At 41.8% G+C, this 24,074-nt stretch overlaps 1 protein-coding gene across 1 annotated transcript in view; it reads right to left on the reverse strand.

Moving 5' to 3' along the window:
• The window catches only part of GRK4 (G protein-coupled receptor kinase 4), a 99,295-nt gene that overhangs the window by 15,340 nt on the left and 59,881 nt on the right, over positions 1-24,074 (reverse strand). The window contains exons 9-10 of the mRNA XM_046655793.1: positions 22,132-22,322; positions 2,649-2,686 (exon numbers count right to left, since the gene is read on the reverse strand). Of these exons, the coding sequence (XP_046511749.1) occupies positions 2,649-2,686; positions 22,132-22,322 (229 nt within the window). The remainder of the gene's footprint in view (positions 1-2,648; positions 2,687-22,131; positions 22,323-24,074) is intronic.

Below are 24,074 nucleotides of genomic sequence, written 5' to 3' on the forward strand. Positions count from 1 at the left end.
GTCACAAGGCCAGAAAAAGAAACAAAAGCCTTAAGAAGCAGGAAGGCAGACGTAAAACAGTCATCTGCAGATGGCAGGATGGTGTATGTAGAAAATCTCAAAGAATCTACAAACTTTTAGAATTAAGTGAATTTAACAAGTTCACTGGATATAAAGTGAATTGTGATTGTAACCAAAAGCACAATCCATGAAAGAAAAAATTAAGATGGACTTCATCAAAATTAAAAACACCTTCTCTGTGAAAGATACTACTAAGAGAATGAAAGACAAACCACAGACTGGGAGAAGATCTTTCTGAAACATTTATCTGATAAAGGACTGGTATCAAAAATATACAAAGAACTCTTAAAAGTCAACAGTAAGAAATGACAACCCAATTAAAAAATGGGCCAAAGACCCGAACAGACACCTCACAATGAAGATATACAGATGACAAGTCAGCCTATGAAAAGATGCTCCACATCATATGTCATTAGGGAATTGCAAATTAAAACAACAGAGAAGTACCACTCCACACCGACATTCTAAAATGGCTAAAGTTCAAAACACAGATAACAGCAAATGCTGACAAGAATGTGGAACAACAGGAACTCTCATTCATTGCTGGTGGGAATGCAAAATGGTACAGCCACCTTGGAAGACAGTTTGGCAGTTTCTTACAAAACTAAACATACTCTTACCATATGATCCAGCTATCCCACTCCTTGATATATATTCAAAGGAATTGAAAACTTATGTTTATACAAAAACCTGCACACAGATATTTTATAGCATCTTTATTCATAACTGCTGAAACTTAAAAGCAACCAAGGGGCTGGCCCAGTGGCACAGCAGTTAAGTTCACATGTTCCGCTTCGGCGGCCCAGGGTTCGCCGGTTCAGATCCTGGGTGTGGACATGACACCGCTTGGCACGCCATGCTGTGGTAGGCGTCCCACATGTAAAGGAGAGGAAGATGGGCACGGATGTTGGCTCAGGGTCAGTCTTCCTCAGCAAAAAGAGGAGGATTGGCAGCAGATGTTAGCTCAGGGCCAATCTTCCTCCAAAAAAAAAAAAAGCAACCGAGATGTCCTTCAGAAGGGGAATGGATAAACAAACTGTGGACCATCCAGACAATGGAATATTTTTCAGTGCTAAAAAGAAACGAGCTATCAAATCGTGAAAAGACATGGAGGAAATTTAAATGCATATTACTAAGTGAAAGAAGCCAATCAGAAAAGATTAGATGACATTTTAGACGAGGCAAAACTATGAGAACATTAAAAAGATCAGTGGTTGCCAGCGTTCGCGGGGAGGGAAAGTCACAAATAAGTGATGCACACAGGACTTTGAGGGAAGTGAAACTATTCTGTGTGATGCATACATCATTAGTACACATTTGTCAAGACCCACAGAATGCACAACACAAAGGGTGAACCCCAAGGTAAACTATGGACTTCAGTTAATACTAATGTACCAATATTGGTTCATAAATTGTAACAATGTATCAGACACTATTACAAAATGTAAGTAATAGAAGAAATTCTATTTCTAAACATCAGCAACAGGCAAATAGAAAGTGAAGTTTTAAAAACAATAGCGCTAAAAAACATCAAATAACAAAAACACGTTACCTTTTGTAAAAAAAGACCTTTACAATGAAAACCACAAAGTGATATTGAGAGAAATTAAAGGAGACCCAAATATATAGAACTATATACTATATTCCTAAATTGAACTATTCTCGGTAAGAGCCAGAAGCTATGAACATGCCTTTGGGCAAGATACTTCCAATCTTGGTACTTCCCTTGATAAAGTAAGGATTCATTACCTTCCTCCCAGGGTGGCTGGTTCATGCATCAATTAGATAACAAGCAGGAAAGCTTGGCAGAGTCTGTATAAAAGAGGTCTTTGCATTAAAAGTACCCCATGTTTGCCTTCAGGATGCATTGTCTTAAACACCGCCCTCTTCTCCTTTACTGGAGTCATCTTGGCCTGGTCTCACGCTCTCCACTGGACTGTAAGACTTCTCAAACAACCAAAAAAGTCACCTGAAAAAAGTTCCCTCCAAATATTGCTTATGTGGTTACTTGTTAATACACCAACTAGAGCAGGTGTGGCAACAAGTCTTATATTCTCTTGTGCAGTCGGCACCCAGAGAACCAAGGTCTGAGTGGGCACCTGTGCTGCTGACAAAGAGCTAGCCCCAAAGGGCCATTATTACAGGGTCCCAAACTGCCAGTCAAAAGAGAGCTCATGCAGCAACCCGTGTTCCTGCTCTGTGACACATGCTCTTCTAAAAGAGGCCAGCACAGAGAGCAGCACGCCATGGTTCAGGAGGGCGTGGAAATACACATCTAAGAAGTAAAGCAAGATGTGAGTCAACGGCAAGAAACAGGAGAGAGAAAAATGTTCTTCTTTTGAGTTTACTTTAATATGCTTCTAAAACTCAATTATTAACTGAAAATTATGACCATCTGCTTCTTGCCTAAATACAGGGGAATGACAACGTTATCTACGTTATATTTTTTAATGAACACGTACCAGAGAGTTTCTCTATTTGTTGTTGTTTCTATTCTGCATTAACCAGCTAAGTCCACATTAACTTTCTACATCCAAGTTCCTGTTAACAAAGTCTATGCTTTAGACGTGAAAGGCTCAGTCACTTACCATGATCATCGAGGAGAATATTCTCAGGCTTTAAATCTCTACAAAGGAAGAAACAACAACAAAAAGCTCAATTATTCAGAAGTTGACACTGCAATTCATCAGCAGCCTGCAGAAATAACCGCAGACGTCTCTGCTGTGAGCAACAGCAATAACGGCAGATAACAAAGCCACCCGTTGTGGGTCAGCTTAGGAGCCCTCCAGTCACCACAGGTTCCAGTCATCACGGGCAAGGACACGGATCCTTCAAAGGATCCATTTCAACAGGCAACGTACATCATGACGACAGTATAAAACGAACTGCTTTGCATAGGTAAACAGATTTCAGTGAAGACATTTCAGTGACGAAATGTGCAGCCCAGTAGTAAGGAATTAGTCCTTAATAAACTTGGTTCAATTTTTCTTATCATTAATATGCTTTTCAAAATGTCAACAACTGAAAATTTCCCACACTAGAAGAACTCAGTTTTGGGGGTGAGACAGACATGGATTCGAATTCTGGCTCTGCTACTTTTCAGCTGTGTGACTTTCCCTGTCTAAGCCTCAGTGTCCTCGCGTGTAAAGCAGAGTGATCAACACCGGCCCACTTCCCGGCTGCGCGGCTTCCGACGAGCTCAGGCCTCACAGCAGCAGCACATAGTCAACCTCAGCAACCGCCACTCGCAGCTCATCGTGAAGGTAGAGGGGGACCACAAACTTCGAATAAAAGTACATCACCACAGACTAAAATATTCAATTGTAATAGCTCAAACTATTTGTTTTTCCCCTTAGAGAAAAGAACAATTATTTTTCAAAGGATCTGTATTTAACTTTGATTTCAAGTGTGATCCTATCACAACGATCCATCTGCCCTGAGCATCACCCCTCAATCTGCGGTCACGTCACTAGAACCTACAGAGGGAACTGAAGCCAGATAAGCACTGAAACAGACAACGCGGAAACAACAAAGAGCAGGAGGATGGGCTCGGGAATGGTCTGGAAAGACAGCTCTCGCAAAACCACGAACAAGCTAAACTGAGTGCTCCCCAGCACACCACAGGCTACAGTTAGTGCAAAACCAGGCTCCCAGGAAGCGATGGCAATCGATCCTGCTCAGTAGCTCAGAGAGGTGAACACATGCATGGGTAGCTGTGTAGAATCGTTTTCTGGAAAGACACCCATGCCACTGTGTTAAAAGTCTCCACGGAGAGAGGGACTGGCGGCGGAGGGCTACGGATGGGTGCCTTCTGTGTTTGCCTTTTCTGGCCGTGTGCACAGGCGCCTGCATTACCTGGATGAGATGTTGACCATTTTTGTTTTTTCCTTCATTCTTTTCTGTATTAAAAAGAATCCTAATAATGTTATTAAAAATAAAGCAACCCTCCTTGACAAGGAACTTGCACAGCCTCCTCCATTACGCAGTCTTATGCTCAACATCAACAGAACACCTGCCCACCTATCTTTAGATTTGTCTCATCAGACTTCCTAAAGCCTCGCTGCTCGCTGCTCGGAGTGTGGGCCAGTGTCACTGCGGGGCTGGACAGAGTGCAAATCGTGGGCCCAACCCAAGACCTACTGACTCGGACCCTGCATTTTTGCCTGGTCCTCAGGATTCCCTGTTCTTTAAAGTGTGCCCTAAACAACTCCCTCCAGCTCTACACTCAGCTGTCACCATCCACTGCTGGTCACCTTGTTCTGAAAGGACACGCATTGGATACAGTACACAAAATAATGATAGTAGCAGTAGTGATATCAGCTAACATCTATGGGATGCTCACCATAGGACGAGACTTGTGCTTCAGCATTCTAGGTACACCATCTCCTATAACTGTCACAAAACCTCTGTGGAACAGCTATAGATAAAGTGCTGCTCTTGGGGTGCAGCAAAGTGAAGTGGGTCCCAGAGATGCTAAACAACCAGCTGGGACAGACGCCAAAGCCACCCTTGCTCATGGCCCACCGCACACACCGCACAGTGGATATGTAGGCGTAAACAAGCATCGCAGCTTTAGGCTACACAGTGTTGTCATCTCTTGAACCTTCCATCAAAAACTCTCTCTTCAGGCTTTTAATCAACCCAGTCGTTCCCTCCACGCCATCCACAAGTCTGGGCCCAGGGCGCTATGTGGAGAGGACACTGGCCGCGGCCTCATCACTGCACAGGTCACTCAGCCCCTGGGGCTTGGTTTCCTCAACTGTCAGGTGAAGGAGTTTCCTAGGTGATCTTTTCATCTCCTTTCGGGTTGAAAAGGGATGATCTAATCTTAATCTGAAAACAAGAAGACAAACGACGTTCAGCATGTACAGGAGGGTCTGACCGAAGCTGAGGATAAAAGGAAGTAAGGATGTCTTCCGGCTTTTTGGTAACTCCTCCCGCGAGAGAGCCTGCTGACCTGGTGCAACCTGGATGTGCTCTGTTGTGCTCACAGGGCGTTGAACTCATCTTGTACCTCCATGTCCTGCCAGAAGCTCATTGCTGGGCTTCATGCCTCTCCTCTTCTTGATAAAAAAGTACTTTCCCATCTGTATCCCATTTCCCAACTGCTCCAGGTCCTGAATTATCCTGAGATGGTAAAACTGAAGATGATTTCTGGAGACTGCCTGCTCCTCCCGCATCCCAGCGAGTCTGCTTTCTCCTGCTGCCTCTCTGTATTCTGCTGTCAGCCCCTCCTGGGGAGAAAGACCATGCACAGACAGAGAAGACAACGGGAACAGCCTGCTGGGCACGATTCTGGAGTAGGGTAAAGAGAAAACATGGGCTGGCAGAGCCACAGTTGAAGGTCCCAGAACTCTGGCTTAACTAGAACTTCAAGACCCTAGCCTTGAAAATTAGCTCTGTTCTAACCAAAGGCATCAGGAGCAATGTTCTTGATGGGGGTGTGGGCGTGTGATGAGAAAACAGCCATTCTGAACTGCTGCTTGGGCATTTTACAGTGTGACAACCTGCTCGCACTGAGTCTGGACGTTTAGAGAAGGCCCTGAGCTTAGGGTGCCCACCATAAATTCCCATTTTGCTTTTCCTGGGGCACCTTTTAAAATGACCACTTAGAGTTGAGCCCACAAAAAGTTAGTGACCTCCGCCCCAACCACCTTATAAGTAATATGTGCTTACTCCCCTGCTTTCTGTCTCCTGCTGGCTCGTCACCTGCTCATTGCATTGCCCCACTCTGTTCTGGGATCTGTAAGTAATAAATCTGGTGACTCTACTTCCTCTCTGTGCATGCATTGAAACTGCACCTTCAACCAAAACGACCCATGCGTTTCACTTCCTCAAAAGTGGGAGCTCAGCTGATGCTGAGGGAGCTACCTGCTGACTCCACGTGGGTGGCTTGTCCCTCATTCATCAGGTCATAATCTGCAGGCTGTTCATTCAATCCACCAGCTCCAGGCCCCTCAACACAGGGGGAGGGGCAGGGCAAGGGAACAAAGGCAAAAATCCCTTTGGCTCACTCCCAAGTGTTCCCTCACAAATTCTCCAAGAAAATATGGCTCACCAGTCTCAGGCCAAGCCTCTGAAGTCCAAGTCAATCAGTGGCCCTGTCCAGAAAGGCAGACCTGCCTAAGAGAAATGCCAGCAAATGGGCTTGTTCAGCTACTGTTGTTTTCAGAGAACTAGCTACCAAGAGGTAGCAATTTCCAATCTGGAGGAATGTGGGTCATATACAGATTAACAGTTCTTATAAACAGTAAAACTCACCATTCTTTAAATAAATTAACTTCTCTGTTTCAAAAAGGGTAGAAAACAGAAGACATTATCCTTTGAAGCACTTGTAAATGGTAACTATATTTCCAGTTACAGGTTCACTTGCACATTGTTCTTCTGGACTCTAGGTTATAAGCTTCCTGAGGACAAAGACCTCAAAATATGATCTGTTGCCAAGAGTGTGCTTCCAGCACACAGCTCAGGAGCATGTATACACCTGGGGCTCAATATATATTTCTGGAATGAATGAAGGAACCTTTTAGCTACAGATAAATCTAATGTGATAACAATAATCTGTACTGTCTAATGGCCTGTTATGGCCCAACTGACTACTGAAAAAGTTATAGATACAAATCACTTGCTTCTCACCATCAATCTATTACACACCAACTCCCTTCTCCTTTTTACAGTGGGGGAGATGTCATCTGCTTTTAATCCACAATTCATCCCCTAGAAAAAGAGATCCAATGCACAGCTAAACATCCATCTCCCTTAGGAAATTTCTAATGATATCTTCTCTTAATTATTTCCAACTATAGCATTCCAGACCGGTGGAAATTTCATGCTTCGCATTGTGTTAATAAAGAAAGAGTCAACTTTCTTTGGAAATGTAACAATCCAACAAAACTGCCAAGAAAAGCCTCAGGTTTCCCCTCCTGTTATGGGAAAAAGTGTCCTGAAGACAGAACACAAGACCTCGAGACCTTGTTCGTATCCATTGCTCACTAGGAAGGTGACAAGAGACAATCTCTCTTATCTGTAAACGGATGTGATACTTACCTCACAAGACTGTTGGCAAGATGAAATTGCTATTGGCCCTGATATCGGTTCCCCTACGTTAACCCCAGCATATATGGAGTTAAAACCAAAAGCACCCATCCCCTTTCCCTGCTTCTTTAGTTACATCACATGTAAATATCGGTTTCTTTAACCTTGTATCCATGAGCTTCACAGATGCAGGAAACTAGTGTTGAGATTAGATCACTCACCTCCTCCTGCACAAGGCACATAGAAGTTACAAACTGTTAAAATCCAGGCGGCCTCACACTGAAGTCTTGGCTAATTATGGGGCCTTGAAGTTTATTGCAGGAGAACAGACATCCAGAGGATATCAAGAAACTAAAGTTTCCCAGACTGCAACTCCTTGGGTTCCCAGCCCTGGAATCCACCATCCATCACGGAAGCAGACAACCAGGGACACTCACCTGCAGATTCCCTCATCTCGCCAGGCCTCTCCCTGCACATAGTCACATTCCTCACAACCTTTAAAACTCCTTGCCTCTCGTCTCTCAGCAAGACAGATCTGAGTGCTTATCCCTGTCTCTTGGCTGATGCCACCCAAAATAAACCTCTTTCCTTGCCACAAGCCTGGCATTCCAGTTTTTGGCTCCCTCCTGTGTGGCAGGTAAACGAACCTGTGTTTGTATTCAGTAACAAAATGACAACGTATGTCAAAGTGCTCTGTAAATGTTATGTGTTCTACAAATAAATGTTATTAGTACATATATTGACCATAGCTAGCAGCATTTTTTCTTATCCATATCATAGTGAATAGTTTTCTTTAAATACAGTGATACATGGAAACTAAGTAAAAGGCATGTATCGTAAGTTTAATTTGTCCATCATTATGAACTCAAACTCTGTAGAAATGATCCTGGTTGAGCAATTACTTTCGGTTGTTAACATTAACAATTGCTCTCTCTAACCACATGTGGGCACCCAGCTCATGGTAAATTCATGACCTCAACAGTCTCCAGGGACAAGCTGTTTTCAGAAAACTGGTAGCATGAGACATTACACTAAACACATCTACTACTCCTGAAGTAACAGATTGTGTCCTTTCTCTTCTAAGAGGGCAGGAGGCAGGGAGCTTTGGTTTTAAATAATTTTATATCTTAAAAAACCCAAAACTCAGGGCGAGCCCAGTGGTGTAGTGGTTAAGTTTGCACGCTCCACTTCAGTAGCCCGGGCTCACAGGTTTGGATCCTGGGCATAGACCCAGCACCATTTGTAAAGCTACGCTGTGACAGCATCCCACGTTAAATACGGGATGATTGGCACAGATGTTAGCTCAGGGCCAATCTTCCTCACACATACACAAAAAAACCCCAAAACTTCCCAGAAGCCAGTCTAATCATTTTGAATTACACATCTCCACTCACTACATAATGTTGCTCCTTCAGAACCAAAAGAAGTTATTTCCTGACCATTCAAAAAGCTACCTGTCAGCTCAGTCCTGACTCCCATGAGTAGTGCAAAGTATCCAAATCCACTCAGAAGTCCTGAAAGACGCCATGATTGTTAAGTATAGTGTCAGAAAAACACCTGGCCGGAACACTGTACAAGCCACCTGGAGTTAATTTCAGGACAAGCAGATTATCTTTCAGAATTTGATAAAACCATAAATAATTAGCCTAGATTCCACAATCGCTTTCAGTTTGTGGATGTGGTATAAGTCTTGACAGTTGTTTTTTCTTTTTTTGTAATGCAAGTGCCTGACTTAATCTTTGATTGCTGAGGCATCCACTTCAAAAGGCCATCTGAATAAACACACTAGATAAAGAGCACGCCCCCCCCCCCAGCAAGGACACAGGATCATTTTACAGAAATCAGTGGTATTCCTACATACTAGCAATGAACAATCCAAAAATGAAATTAAGAAAACAATTACAATTGAACAAAAAGAGTAGAACACTTAGGAATAAATTTAACAAAAAAAAGTGCAAGACTTATACACTGAAAACTACAAAACACTGCTGAGAGAAATTAAAGAACATGGGAAGACATGTTCTAAATAAATGGGAAGACATCCCTTGTTCATAGGTCAGAAGATTGAATGTGGTTAAGGTGTCCATTACGCCCAAACTGATCTAGAGATTCAATGCAATCTTTAGCAGACAAAAAGACCCTTTTTTCAGAAACTGACAAGCTAATCCTAACATTTACATAGAAATGCAAAGGACCGAGAATAGCCAAAAATGTCTTAAAAAAAAGAATAAAGTTAGAGGCTTCATACTGCCCAATTTCAAAACTTACTACAAAGCTACAGCAATCAAAATAATGTGTTAATGGCAGGAGAACAGACATATAGACCAATGGACTAGAACTGAGATTCTGTAAATAAACTCCTCCATTTATAACCAAGTGGTTTTTCAAAGATTGGCACCTGAGCTAACAACTGTTGCCAATATTCTTCTTCATTTTTTTTTTTTTTGCTTTTTCTCCCCAAATCCCCCCAGTACATAGCTGTTTATTTTAGTTGTGGGTCCTTCTAGTTGTGGCATGTGGGACGTCGTCTCAACATGGCCTGATGAGCGGTGCCATGTCCACGCCCAGGATCCGAACCAGCGAAACCCAGGGCTGCCAAAGTGGAGGACATTAACTTAACCACTTGGCCACGGGGCCGGCCCTCCAAGTGGTTTTTGACAAAGGTGCCAAGGTAATTCAATGGAGAGATGATAGTATCAACAAATAGTACTAGGATATAGAGTTTACCCCACCCACGCTATAATAAAAAATTAACTCAAAATGGATTTTAAACTTAAAAGTAAGAGATAAAACTGTAAAACTCTTAGAAGAAAACATAGGACAAAAATCTTAATGATGTTGGGTTGAACCAAGATTTCTCAGATATGACACTAAAAGTATGATCAATAAATAACTGATAAATTGGACTTCATTAAAATTAAAAACTTCTGCACTTCAAAAAACACAATAAAGAAAATGAAAAGACAAGCCACAAACTGTGAAAAATGTTTGCAGAGTGACGTCAGCAACATGGTGAAGTGAGTGGTTTTCTTTGTCTCTCTCCCTTCAAACTACAACTAAATGGACATTCATTGATCAATGCAGAATACTTGCACAGCACCTCAGGTTGCTGAGAGACCTGAGGTGCTACACATCAGAAGGTGGATGGACTACGCCCAGGGAGGAGGTGGAGATAGGTGAAAACTCTCCAGCCCCCAGACAGCTCAGTACCCACAAGTGACTCTCTCCCGGCTGAATCACTCATACACTGCTGTGGCCTTGAGGGTGGGTGTGCACATTGGTGTGACTGAGGAAACAGGTGACTCCAGCCCTAAGCCCCCGATGACTGCTCTTTGGACCAGCGGGAAAATCCACCACCCCACTGAGGCCCCAGGGAGAGACTTGGGTTCCGACTTGGTAGGGAGGCCTCGCCCACCCAGCACAAAGTCTCTATGCGGAGGCACAAATCCATGCCATCAATCAGTATGAAAAAATATACTAAATCTCCAGAACAGAAGGAAAATGACAGTACCCAGAAAACAATCCTGAAGACACAGAAGTCTATAACCTAAATGAAAAAGAATTCAAAACAGCTAACATTCATTAAAAAACATAATGAGTTAAAAGAGACTACAGATAGACAATGAGTTCAGGAGCTACATCACAAAAGAGCTGGATATTACAAAGAAGAACCAATCAGAAATGTTGGAGGTGAAAAAAAATGGATGACATTAAGAAAAATCTGGACTCCCTGAACAGTACAGCTGATAATATGCAGGACAGAATTAGCAGTCTGGAGGATAGGAATATAGAAACGCTTCAGATAGAGGAGGGGAGAGAACTAAGACTGAAAAGAAATAAAGAAACTCTATGAGAAATATCTGACTCAATTAGGAAATGAAACATAAGGATTACAGGTATCTCAGAAGGAGGAGAGAAGAATAATGGAGCAGAAAGCATGTTCAAAGAAATAATAGCTGAGAACTTCCCAAACCTGGGGAAGGAGCTAGAAATCCATGTGACAGAAGCCAACAGATCTCCAAACTTTATCAATGTAAAAAGACCAACTCCAAGGCATATGGTAGTAAAGCTGGCAAAAGTGAATGACAAAGAAAAAATATTAAGGACAGCAAGGCAGAAGAAAATAACCTACAAAGGAAGCCCTATGAGGCTGTCAGCAGATTTCTCAGCAGAAACCTTATAGGCTAGGAGAGAGTAGAATGATACATTCAAAACTCTGAAAGAGAAAATCTTTCAGCCAAGAATACTCTATCCAGAAAAATGCCCTTCAGATATGATGGAGAAATAAAAACTTTTCCAGATAAACAAAAGTTCAAGGAGTTCATCACCACAAGAAGTCCTCAGGAAGGCCCTCATACCTGCAAAAAAGAAAAAAAGGAAGGAGTTAAAAAACCTTGAGCAGGGAGATAAGTAGAAAGACAAAATCATAAAATTGCAGCTCTCCATCACAACAGGTTAGCAAAGGCTTAACATTAAAGATAAAGGGAAGGGAAACACCAAGAATAAATATAATCTTGTCATTTTAACCACAAACTCACAACACAAGAAGAAAAAAAAGTGTGATAATAAAAACCTAGAAAGGGCAGAGGAAAGGGATGGAATCAGTTTAGTCTAAGGAAATAAGAAGCTATCAGAAAATTGACTATCTCATCTATGAGATGTTTTATATAAACCACATGATAACCACTAAACAAATAATTAGAACAGAGACACAAATTACAAATAAGGAGAAAACTAAGAAAACCAGCATAGAAAGCTACCTAACTGAATTGGTAGTCCAAAATACACGGGACAAGAAACAAAGGAAATGCAGGAGAACTGGAAAACAAGCAATAAAATGGCAGCATTAGGCCCCTACATTTCAATAACCACTCCAAATGTAAATGGGTTGACTTCTGCAATCAAAAGACACAGAGTGGCAGGATGGATTTAAAAAACAAGACCCAACAAAATCCTGCCTCCAGGAAACATACCTCAGCCCTGAAGACAAACACAGACTCAGAGTGAACGGATGGAAGACGATACTCCAAGCTAAAAATGAACAAAAGAAAGCAGGTGTTGCCATACTTATATCAGACAAAGTAGACTTCAAGACAAAGCAGGTAAAGAGAGACAAACAGGGGCAGTATATAATGGTAAAAGGGACACTCCACCAAGAAGACATAACACTTATAAATATATATGCACCCAACACAGGAGCACCAAAATACATAAAGCAACCATTAACAAAACTAAAAGGAGATATCAACAACAATATAATAATAGTAGGGGACCTCAACACCCTACTAACACCAATGGATAGATCAACAAGACAGAAAGCCCACAAGGAAATTGTAGAATTAAATGAAAACTAGATCAGATGGACTTAATAGATATATATAGAACACTCCATAAAAAACAGCAGGTTACACATTCTTCTCAAGTGCACATGGAACATTCTCACGGATAGACCATATATTGGGAAACAAAGCAAGCCTCGATAAATTTATGAGGATTGAAATAACATCAAGCATCATTTCCAATCATAATGCTATGAAACTAGAAATCAACAAGAAAAAAGCTGGGAAAGGGGCAAAGATGTGGAGATTAAACAACATGCTACTGAATGACCAACGTATCATTGAAGAAATCAAAGGAGAAATCAAATATTATCTGGAGACAAATGAAAATGAAAACACACCATACCAACTCATTTGGGATGCAACAAAAGGCGTCCTAAGAGGGAAATTCACTGCAATACAGGCTCACCTCAACAAATAAGAAAAATCTCAAATAAGCAATCTCAAACTACACATAACAGAACTAGAAAAAGAAGAAAAAATAAAGCCCAAAGTCAGTAGAAGGAGGGAAATTATAAAAATTAGAGCAGACATATATGAAATTGAAACAAAAAAGACAATAAAAAGGATCAATGAGACAAAGAGATGGTTCTTCAAGAAAATAAACAAAATTGACAAACCCTTAGCCAGGCTCACTAAGGAAAAAAGAGATAAGACTCAAATAAATAAAATCAGAAACGAAAGACGAGAAATTACAATGGAAACCACAGAAATACAAAAGATTATAAGACAATACTACAAAAAACTATATGCCAACAAATTGGACAACCTAGAAGACATGGATAAATTCTTAGACTCTTACAACCTCCCAAAACTGAATCAAGAAGAAATAGATAATCTGAACAGACCAATCACAAGTAAAGAGATTGAAGCAGTAATCAAAAACCTCCCCCAAAATAAAAGTCCAGGACCAGACACCTTCTCTGGAGAATTCTACCAAACATTCAAAGAAGATTTAATACCTATCCTTCTCAAACTATTCCAGAAAATTGAGGAAGGTGGAGCACTCCCTAACACATTCTATGAAACCAACATCACCCTGATGCCAAAACCAGACAAGGACAACACAAAGAAGGAAAATTACAGGACAATATTTCTAATGAACATAGATGCAAAAATCCTCAATAAAATATTGGCAAACCAAATACAACAATACATCAAAAAGATCATACACCATGGTCAAGTGGGATTTATACCAGGGACACAGGGATGGTTCAGTATCCACAAATCAATCAATGTGATACACCACATTAACAAAATGAGGAATAATAACCACATGATCATCTCAATAGACACAGAGAAAGCATTTGACAAGATCCAACAGCCATTTATGATAAAAACTCTGAACAGAATTGGGACGGAAGGAAAGTACCTCAAGATAATAAAGCCCACACATGACAAACCCACAGCCAACATCATACTCAATGGGGAAAAACTGAAAGCCATCCCTCTGAGAACAGGAACAAGACAACAGTACCCACTCTCACCACTCTTATTCAACATAGTACTGGAGGTCTTGGCCAGAGCAATTAGTCAAGAAAAAGAAATAAAAGGAATCCAAATAGGCAATGAAGAAGTGAAACTCTTGCTGTTTGCAGACGACATGATCTTATATATAGAAAACCCTAAAAAATCCATTGGAAAGCTACTAGGAGTAATCAACAATTACAGCAAAGTGCAGGGTACAAAAATCAACTTACATAAATCAGTTGCATTTGTATGCTCTAATAACGAACTAACAGAAAGAGAACTCAAGAACACCATCCCATTCACAATCACAACAAAAAGAATAAAATATCTTGGAGTAAATTTAATCAAGGAACTGAAAGACCTATACAATGAAAACTATAAGACTTTCCTGAAAGAAATTGATGACAACATAAAGAGATGGAAAGACATTCCATGAACATGGATTTGAAGAATAAACATAGTTAAAATGTCCATACTACCTAAAGCAATCTACAGATTCAATGCAATCCCTATCAGAATCCCAATGACATTCTTCATGGAAATAGAACAAAGAATCCTAAAATTCCTATGGGGAAACAAAAGACCCTGAATTGCTAAAGCAATCTTGAGAAAAAAGAACACAGCTGGAGGCATCACAATCCCTGACTTCAAATATACTACAAAGCTACAGTAATCAAAACAGCATGGTAGTGGTACAAAAACAGGCGCACAGATCAATGGAACAGAATTGAAAGCCCAGAAATAAAACCATACATCTACAGATGGCTAATCTTTGACAAAGGAGCTGAGAACATACAATAGAGAAAGGAAAGTCTCTTCAACAAATGGTGTTGGGAAAACTGTACAGTCACATGTAAAAGAATGAAAATAGACCATTCTCTTATGCCATTCACAAAAATAAACTCAAAATGGATCAAAGACTTAAAGGTAAGACATGAAAGCATAAAACTTCTAGAAGAAAATATAGGCAGTACACTCTTTTACATCAGTCTTAAAAGGATCTTTTGAGACACCATGTCTCCTCAGACAAGGGAAACAATAGAAAGAATAAGCAAGTGGGACTTCATCAGACTAAAGAGCTTCTACAAGGCAAAGGAAAACAAGATTCAAACAAAAAGACAACCCACCAACTGGGAAAAAATGTTTGCAAATCATATATCTGACATAATTTATAAAGTACTCCCACAATTCAACAACAAAAAATCAAACAACCTGATCAAAAAATGGACAGGGGATATGAACAGACATTTCTCCAAAGAAGATACATGGATGGCCAAAAGCCATATGAAAAGATGCTCATCATCACTGATCTTTAGAGAAATGCAAATGAAAACTACACTAGGATGTCACCTTATACCCGTTAGAATGGCTATAATAACCAAGACAAAAAATAACAAATGTGGGAGAGGTTGTGGAGAAAAAGGAACCCTCATACACTGCTGGTGGGAATGCAAACTGGTGCAGCCACTATGGAAAACAGTACAGAGATTTCTCAAAAAATTAAAAATAGAACTACCATATGACCCAGCCATCCCACTACTGGGTATCTATCCAAAGAACTTGAACTCAGCAATTCAAAGAGACTCAGGTACCACTATGTTCATTGCAGCATTATTCACAATAACCAAGACATGAAAGCAACCTAAGTGCTCATTGACTGATGCCTGGATAAAGAAGATATGGTGTATATATATATATATATATACAAAATAGAATACTACTCAGCCATAAAAAATGATAAAATTGTCCCATTCACAACAACATGGATGGACCTTGAGGGTATTATGTTAAGCAAAATAAGCCAGATAGAGAAAGACAAACTCTGTATGATTCCATTCATATGCAGAAGATAAACAAACTCATGGACAAAGAGAACAGATTAGTAGTTACCAGGGGGAAAGGGGATGGGGGGTGGGCACAAAGGGTGAAGGGGTGCACCTATAAGATGACTGGCAAATAATAATGTACAACTGAAATTTCACAATGTTGTTCATTGTTATAACCTCAATAAAAATTTTTTTTTTAAATTGGCAAATGTTATGTATGGTAAAGGACTTGTATCCAGAACATATAAAGAATTCTTGCAGCTCAATAATAAGGTGGCAAATAACCCAAATAAAAAAATGGACTGAATATTTGAATAGACATTTTACCAAAGAATATATAAGAACGGTCAATAAGCATATGAAAAGATGCTCGATATCATCAGTCATCAGGGAAATGCAAATCAAAACCACGATGGGGCCGGCCCCGTGGCTGAGTGGTTAAGTTCTCGTGCTCTGCTATGGTGGCCCAGGGTTTCTCTGGTTCGGATCCTGGGCGCAGGCATGGCACCGCTCATCGGGCCACGCTGAGGTGGCGTCCCACGTACTACAACTAGAAGGACCCACAACTAAAATATACAACTATATACTGGGGGGATTTGGAGAGAAAAAGCAGAAAGAAAAAAAAAAAGAAGATTGGCAACAGTTGTTAGCTCAGCTGCCAATCTTTAAAAACAAAAACAAAAACAAAATCATGAGATATCACTTCACATCCACTAGGATTAGTAGAATCAAAAAGTCAGATAATAACAAGTGTTGGAGAGGATATGGAGGAATTGGAACCCTGGAAGGAATGTAAAATAGTGCAGCCACTTTGGAAAACAGTTGGAATTTTCTTAAAAAGGTAAACATAAATTTTCCATCCATAAATTCTCCATTTCCAAGAAATTCCACTTTAAAGTATCTACCCAAGAGAATGGAAAACATATGTCCACACAAAAACTCATACACAAATGTTCACATTATCCATAACAGCCGAAAAGTGGAAACAATCCAAAGTTTCCATCAACCGGCAAATGGATAAATAAAAGGTGGTCCATCCATACAGTGGAATATTATTCCACCACAAAAAGGTACCGATAAATGCTGAAACACGGATGAACCTCAAAAACATTATGCTAGAGGAAAAAAGCCAGATGCAAAAGACCAGATATTGTATAATCCCATTTATAGGTAATGTGCAGAAAAGGTAAATCTATAGAGACAGAAAAATGGAGTCCTGCCTCCCCAGTGTTGAGCTCCTCTGTAGAGGTGACTGACTGAAGATGACACACATGTGGTTACTGAGACGGTGTGGAAGCTGACCTTTTTGGAACATGATAGACCCGGGGCACTTGGAAAAATCCAACGTGGGCATCTCCAGCCCCTCACAATGTGTTTTTCTATTGTTTCTTAATTGCTAGAAAACACAGTGAAATTAAAAATATTATTTTCCTTAAAATCGTGAAAGGATTCCCCCCATCTACTTAATTATCACCTAGATGATTCCCCCATCTTGTTAATCTATCACCTCATATATTCATCTTTTCTTTGGTAAGAATATTTAAGTTCTAGTCTCAGAAAATTTCAATTATACAATTTCAATTATATCAACTATAGTCACCATGTTGTACATTAGATCCTCAGACCTTATTCATCTTATACTGAAAGCTTTACCCTTTTACCAACCTCTCCCTATTTCCCCCAGCCCTGGCAACCACTTTTCTGCTGTTTCTATGAGTTTGACTTTTTTTCAGATTCCACATTTAAGTGAGATCGTGCAGTATTTGTCTTTCTGTGTCTGGCTTTTCTCACTTAGCATAATGACCTCAAGCTTCATCTGTTGTTGTTGCAAATGGCAGGATTTCCTTCATTCTCATGGTTGAATAATATTCCATTGTGTAAATATATATACCACACCTTCTTTATTCATTCATCTGTTGATGGACATTTAGGTTGTTTCCATAGCTTGGCTATTGGAATAATGCTTCGATGAACATGGCAGTACAGACATCTTTTCAATATCCTATAGATATATCCTTTTGATAAATAGAAGTAGGATTGCTGGATCATATAGCAGTTCTATTTTTAATTTTTTAAGGAACCTCCATATTGTTTCCCAGAGTGGTGAAAGTGAAAACATTTGAAAAAGCCAACTCTTTAAAATTTTCATAGTCTTTTTGCCATATCCACCTGCATACATATTGCACATTGTTATGAAAAGTAATTCTTGTAATTTAAATACACTATTGAAACAATAGAAAGCAAAATACGCCATTCCCAGAGAGGTTGAAGAACATGGAGAAGGCTGTAGTCCAGATCCGGCTGCTGGCAGGCCAGGAGTCCCCTGAGGCTATAGGTTGGTCTGGGAAAAAGCTTGTACATGAAAAGAAAATACTACCCAGAAACCCAAGTGCTATTTAACAAGGCAGTGGTTATTCCTGCATGGTGATATTCAGATGGTGCTAGGGCACTCATAGAGTCTGTTCCTAGCTAAAAGCATTTTAGTTCATCTCGTTTTACAGAGACTATGTTCCTAAGTTAATTTTTAAAAGACATTCAAAACCCCAAAGACAATTGTTTCTGTTTAGACTTTTGCACAATAAAGAGGCGATGGAAATGTCATGTAAGAGTCTGAGAGTGGAAGTACTTAGCTGGACTTAAAATACACACACACACACACACACACAAATATATCTTTTAATATTGTTGTTTTGCTTTAACTGAAAAGCTGCTTCTTAGATTAAGAAATGGTTTTGCACAGAAAAGTCCGACACTTTTCTTCTCTCAAGATTCTCTCCCCGTACATACACTTTATTTCAGTCACTTGCTTTTTTTTCATTGAATATTTTAAACAAAGCCATGTTATACCTAGAGGTATCTAGGGGCATGACACTGTGGAAATTAATGAAAGAAACCCCAGCTAAACTGCAGGGGGAGCTCTCACACCCCATCACACACCGTGAATTACTCCAACCAGGAAGTACAAGGCTTTACTGGGAAGGCAGATTTCTCTCCCCACCCAGCAATAGCCCAGCCACTGAGGAACATTGCAGCTCAGCCACTGAGAGACACTGTAGCTCAGCCAATGAGGAACGTCACAGCTCAGCCACTGAGAGACACTGCAGCTCAGCCACTGGGAGACACCACAGCTCAGCCACTGGGAGATGCCGCAGCTCAGCCACTGAGAGATGCCGCAGCTCAGCCATTGAGGAATGTCACAGCTCAGCCAATGAGAGATGCCACAGCTCAGCCAATGAGAAACGTCGCAGCTCAACCAATGAGGAATGTCACAGCTCAGCCAATGAGAGATGTGGCAGCTCAGCCAATGAGAAGCTGTTGCCGCCTGAACTGTCAGTCTCCCCCCATGGACCTTCCTTTAGAGCAGCCCCTCCCTACTCCCCTTCCTGCTCTATAAAAGCAGCAGCTCCCCTGTCTGTTTTCCGGGTTTGCCTATGGTTTGCCATAGTGTGCACATCCTGAACTGCAATTCTTTTGGCTGTTCCCGAATAAACTTGTTCTGAGGGTAAAATAGCTGGCAAATTTGCTTTTTAAGTTGACAACATAAACTACTACAACTCTAAAATCACACACCTATGGCACTAACAGTCAGAGAGAGCCTGCTCTGTGGGCCTCATGGCCCAGGTGTGCCTCCCTGCCTGTGCACTGCCTTAAGTGCTGTACAGCACCCCCAGCCCCCTGGCAGCGTTCCTGGGCCCCACTGAGGCTGGCACTCCTTTTGTGGTTTGTTGTCGTTATGTCGTTTCAGGCATTTTATCTGAACAGCACTGGACTGTAGAGAGAAGAAATAAAATACTCCAGGAGAATCACATCTGGAATAAAAGGCCCTCTAGGATGCTATGGCTCTTTACTAACTTCTTAACCTTTTCTCTGAATAAATAACAGATATAAAAAGGCACAGTTTTGAACCTGGAAGCAAACAGAAAGCCAATACAAGCTCGCTCCTTCCTTCCTGCTTCTTCACGCATGCTCTGGTTTGGTCGGCCTCCTCTGCTCGCTTTCGCCAGCATGCACATGCAACACACATCTCCTTTGGAAGAACCACCCCTTCTTGCCCCTGTTCAGATCTTAGCCATCTTTCCAAACTGCAACCTAAGTTCTGGCTCCTCCAGGAAGCCTTCCCTGATGAGGTGTGTGCCCACTTTAAAGCACAAATCCTGGAAAGAATTCCAAGAGTCCAGTACGTTTAATTGCTCACGGGCACAGATACCTCTTTGGCAGACTTCCAAACCGTGTTGCAGCATCTGCCTCGATGCCTTTCTAGGAGGTCCACACTTGAAGGTCATGCCCTCCCCACCCCATGGCACTCTGGAGGCAGCTCCCTGGGAAGAGGGCAAGGCAGCCCCAAGGCTCTCAGTTCTGACTGGTAACATGCTGCTCCTGAAGGATTGCTTAAAGCCCAACCTGAGTGCCTCTGCTTTGCTGACCTTTAGACTGCAGAAACAGTAAAGCATTTTTATTTGTACTGTCTCTCTGGAAAAAAAGAGATCATCTTTCTGGCACTTGCTCTCATAAGAGTTGTCAAGTGGCAATCTCTGAAAACAAAAAAGAGGACACAAAAACCTTTCTGTTGAAGAATGCAAGCAGTGCTTTAATGGGTCCTTAGATTAAAGAGAGATGGGCTGCACCATTGGAGGCTGAAAACCATCAGTCATTCATTCAACACACACTTAGTGGGCACCTCCTGATGGCAGGTGTTGTAGACACAGCAGTGGATGAGACAGACTTGGTCCACTTCTCACTGCATGTGGGCTGACCCATGCCTCTCACCTGCTTGGCCTGAGGGTAAGTGGGAGCCTGAGGTGAAAGAATGAGGGAAATGAGAATCTTCTAACCAGTAATCCAGTAACACATCCTAACACCAGAGGCAAGCAGAGGGGTCTTGCCTGTCCATAACAGTACTCAACTGGAATTTCCTCCAGGAGTAAAATACGAATCAAGGCTCCTCCAGGCTGTTCAGTGCTCCAGCGCCACCTTTTCTCCCTGTAAGTAGGGTGACAGGGCAGTCTCCATTCAGACAGCCACTCTGTCTCTAGAGGAACCACTCCAGGGGCCGCAATCCACCCCTTGCTCAACAAATCCAGGTGGGGCCATGTCAGCCCATGGCCACGCCAGGTATCTGGCCCTCAAGAGACATTTCACTTGGCTCCGGTACGTGTAGACAAAGAATAGGGGCGGCCAGGAGAAAAGCCTTCTGAGAAGCTCGCAGGCGAGCACAACCAGCCCGGGAGCGGGACAACACAGAGTGCTGTGAGGATGCAGAAGCGGGGCACGCACTTGTGCTGTCAGGGGAGGGGGCGCACTCTGGCACCATGAAGAGGAGCTTCTTGGAATGAACAAAGAGGGGGTGCAGTGAAGAAAGTCATCCAAAAGAGGAACCACATGTGCAAAGGGGTAAAGACATGAGGATGCCTGACAAGTTCTTGGAGCTGCAAATACATGCGTATTACAAGAGCAGCAGGACACGGGGCTGGAGAAGTCAGAGGGCGGCATTACACAGGGTCAGGAGAGCCTGGCTCGTAGGGTCCCAACCTGGGGACGACGGGACCGGATCAGACGCTCACTCAGAAAGGCGTGGTTGTCAGTCATGTGGAGTTGGGACCGGGACAAGGCTGGCATCAGGGAGACAGTTCAAGTTCTTGCCTGCAAGTGGACCTAAGGAAAATACCAACCACACCAGTGACCCCAGAAAATCAAGAGTGATTTAGGAAATATTCAGGAGTGATTTGGTCATCAACTGGATGAGGACAAGGGATACAGACCTCTTGGAATTTAGGGAAAAGAGCAGGACTAGAAATGCCTAGTAGGGAATGATTTGCACACAGTCGGGGGATGGCTGCACAGAAGTGAACAAATAAGCTGCCCAGGGAGCAGTGGAGAAGAGCATCAGAGTCCAGGAAGGCCGGCATCGACGGGATGGGTGGAAGGAATGCTTCCCCTAAAACTAAAGATATGGATCACACTAAACTCATTCTAACTACTAAATTTAATTTTCTTTGCTGAATTTGAAGATGCAAAAAAATTAATTTTATTATTTTAAGACATTTGATTGTTATGCTATTTTGTTGGGACGCAGCCCACAGTCCTTAGCAGAACAGTCAAAATGTCTAAGGATTTTGGAAATGGGCTCTTCTTGTGCCTATGTGAGTAGCACCACCTATATTTGATCAACTTATCAAGTAAAAGCTACTTACTATAGATTAAAGAGAACTAAAAAGAAAACCAAGGTCCACCTCTGATCAGGCACATTTCCAATAGTGTGAATGACCAGCCCCTAGGCATTGCCACCAAGGGGCTCCCCAACTGCCCTCTTGCCCAAGCCCCTAAGTGGCCAGTGGGACTGTGCCGCAGCCCACGGCTCAGGAGGAACAGGTTTCAAGGCCCCAGGGTTCGTGCCTTCTTACCTGTACACAATTCTTTCCCTCTGCAAGTCCTCCAAGCCACAGCACAGCTCTGCAGCGTAGAAAATAGCTCTCTGCTCATCAAAGCCGGGGTTTCCCAGGTTGTAAATGTGAAACTTCAAGTCCCCTCCATTCATAATGGTTAGCACCAAGCACAAGGAATCTTTGGTTTCGTAAGTGTAGGATAAACTAACCTAAAGACAACAACATCATAAAAAACAAAACACAGAAACCTGCTCATTCAATGATCATTTACTCAATCTGCTAACAATATTCAAATAATCCACCTTAGATTTATCATTAGGACACCCAAATACCGTATGCTTCAGGGAAATGTATACCATGCGTCTGGTGCTTCTCGGATCTCTACCTATCAGAGATCTTCCAGCAACTCCGTACTGAAAGGAGAGAACTTTCTGTGTCTACATGGGTAGGTGACAAAACTTCACAAAGACACTTGAGATCAAGATTCCTCAGTTTTGCTCTAATCATTAGCGCTGATATCCACACTTCCAGAACACCCACATCCAGCATACAAGTTAAGTGCACCCTGCCTAGCAGTGCAGAGAGAGCTTGCTGCTGCACAGCCTCCCAACACTTTATGTTGTCAATCAACGCTGGTGGAGCTGTAGTGATCTCTTACTGAGGTTTAATGTGCATTTCTCTGTATGTGCAAATATATGGGACATTGCTCAGAGTTTGTCATATATTTATTACCCATTTGGAACCTCTTTGTGAAGTGCCTGTTCAAGTTTTTTTCCCACTTTTCTACTGGTTTGTATGTCAACTTACACACACACACACACATACACACCCAGCTGGGATTTTTATTAGGACTGCATTTAATTCATTTAATCTATGCATCAGTTTTGGGAGAAGTGACATCTTCACAGCATTGAGTCTTTGAATCTACGGACTCGGTACCCCTCAGGTCTTCTTTAATTGCTTGCAATAGCATTTCATAGTTCTCAGTGTAGAAATCTTACACATTTTCATTCGATTTTTGCCTAGATTTTGATGTTTCTTGATGCTATTGTAAATGGTATCAATTAAAAATTTTCATTTTCTAACTGTCTGTGGCTGGTATCATATCTAATAACTTAGCTAAATTCTCAATCAGGTATCTGGAAAGTCCTGGACTGTCTATCCACACAATCATGTTGTGGGCTAGGGTGGGCAGTGGGGATGAGGAAGAGGAGACGAACGTGACATAGGGACAGGGCAGGACCCACTGACTGACAGTAAGCAGGGAGGAAAAAACAGAATCAAGGATGAACAAAAATATTTCTAGGTTCCTTGGGAAAGGTAAAGAATATAGAAATCAACATATTTAAATAGAATAAACCATAATTACTATTTATGCCCCTTTCATAAAGCTAGATTGTGGGTTTCTATGTTTCAAGGTTGTTACACAAATATGTTTCAAGCAACTCCAAGATGAGCCCATTTTATTAAAGATTTTCAGGCAATGCACGTAAGACTGACATTGACATAAACTATTAAACTTAGATGGCGGCTGTGCAGACCACTGTTCTGGAACACCCGTGCCCCAGCACTGACCTCAGACTGAGAAATAAATAACTTGGAGGAAGTAACTCGAACGCTACAAATCATTTTATAAATCATGTAAATGTGAAATCCCCTCTGGGCCTTTCACCTTTCACTCTCTCCCTTCAAGCAGACCTTCACACTGCAGTAGATGCTACAGCAAACAAGGAACTACGTGGAGAGAAGCTGGGTCTGGCGAGGAAAACCACTCTACTTCATGCACAGCCTAGGGCCTGGAGTGGGTCCTGAGCTCATCCCAGATTCCCGGATGATCAATCCTCACCTGAAACAGTGAAGGTGCAATTTGAGATTCAAATATTGGGATATGCTAACTTAGGGCCAAGCAGTAAACTTGCTGGGTGTCAGAAAGAGGACAAAGAGGAAACAGACCGAGGTCT

This window comes from Equus quagga, chromosome 3, assembly GCF_021613505.1.
Source record: "Equus quagga isolate Etosha38 chromosome 3, UCLA_HA_Equagga_1.0, whole genome shotgun sequence".
In the NCBI taxonomy this organism is placed as follows: Eukaryota; Metazoa; Chordata; class Mammalia; order Perissodactyla; family Equidae; genus Equus; species Equus quagga.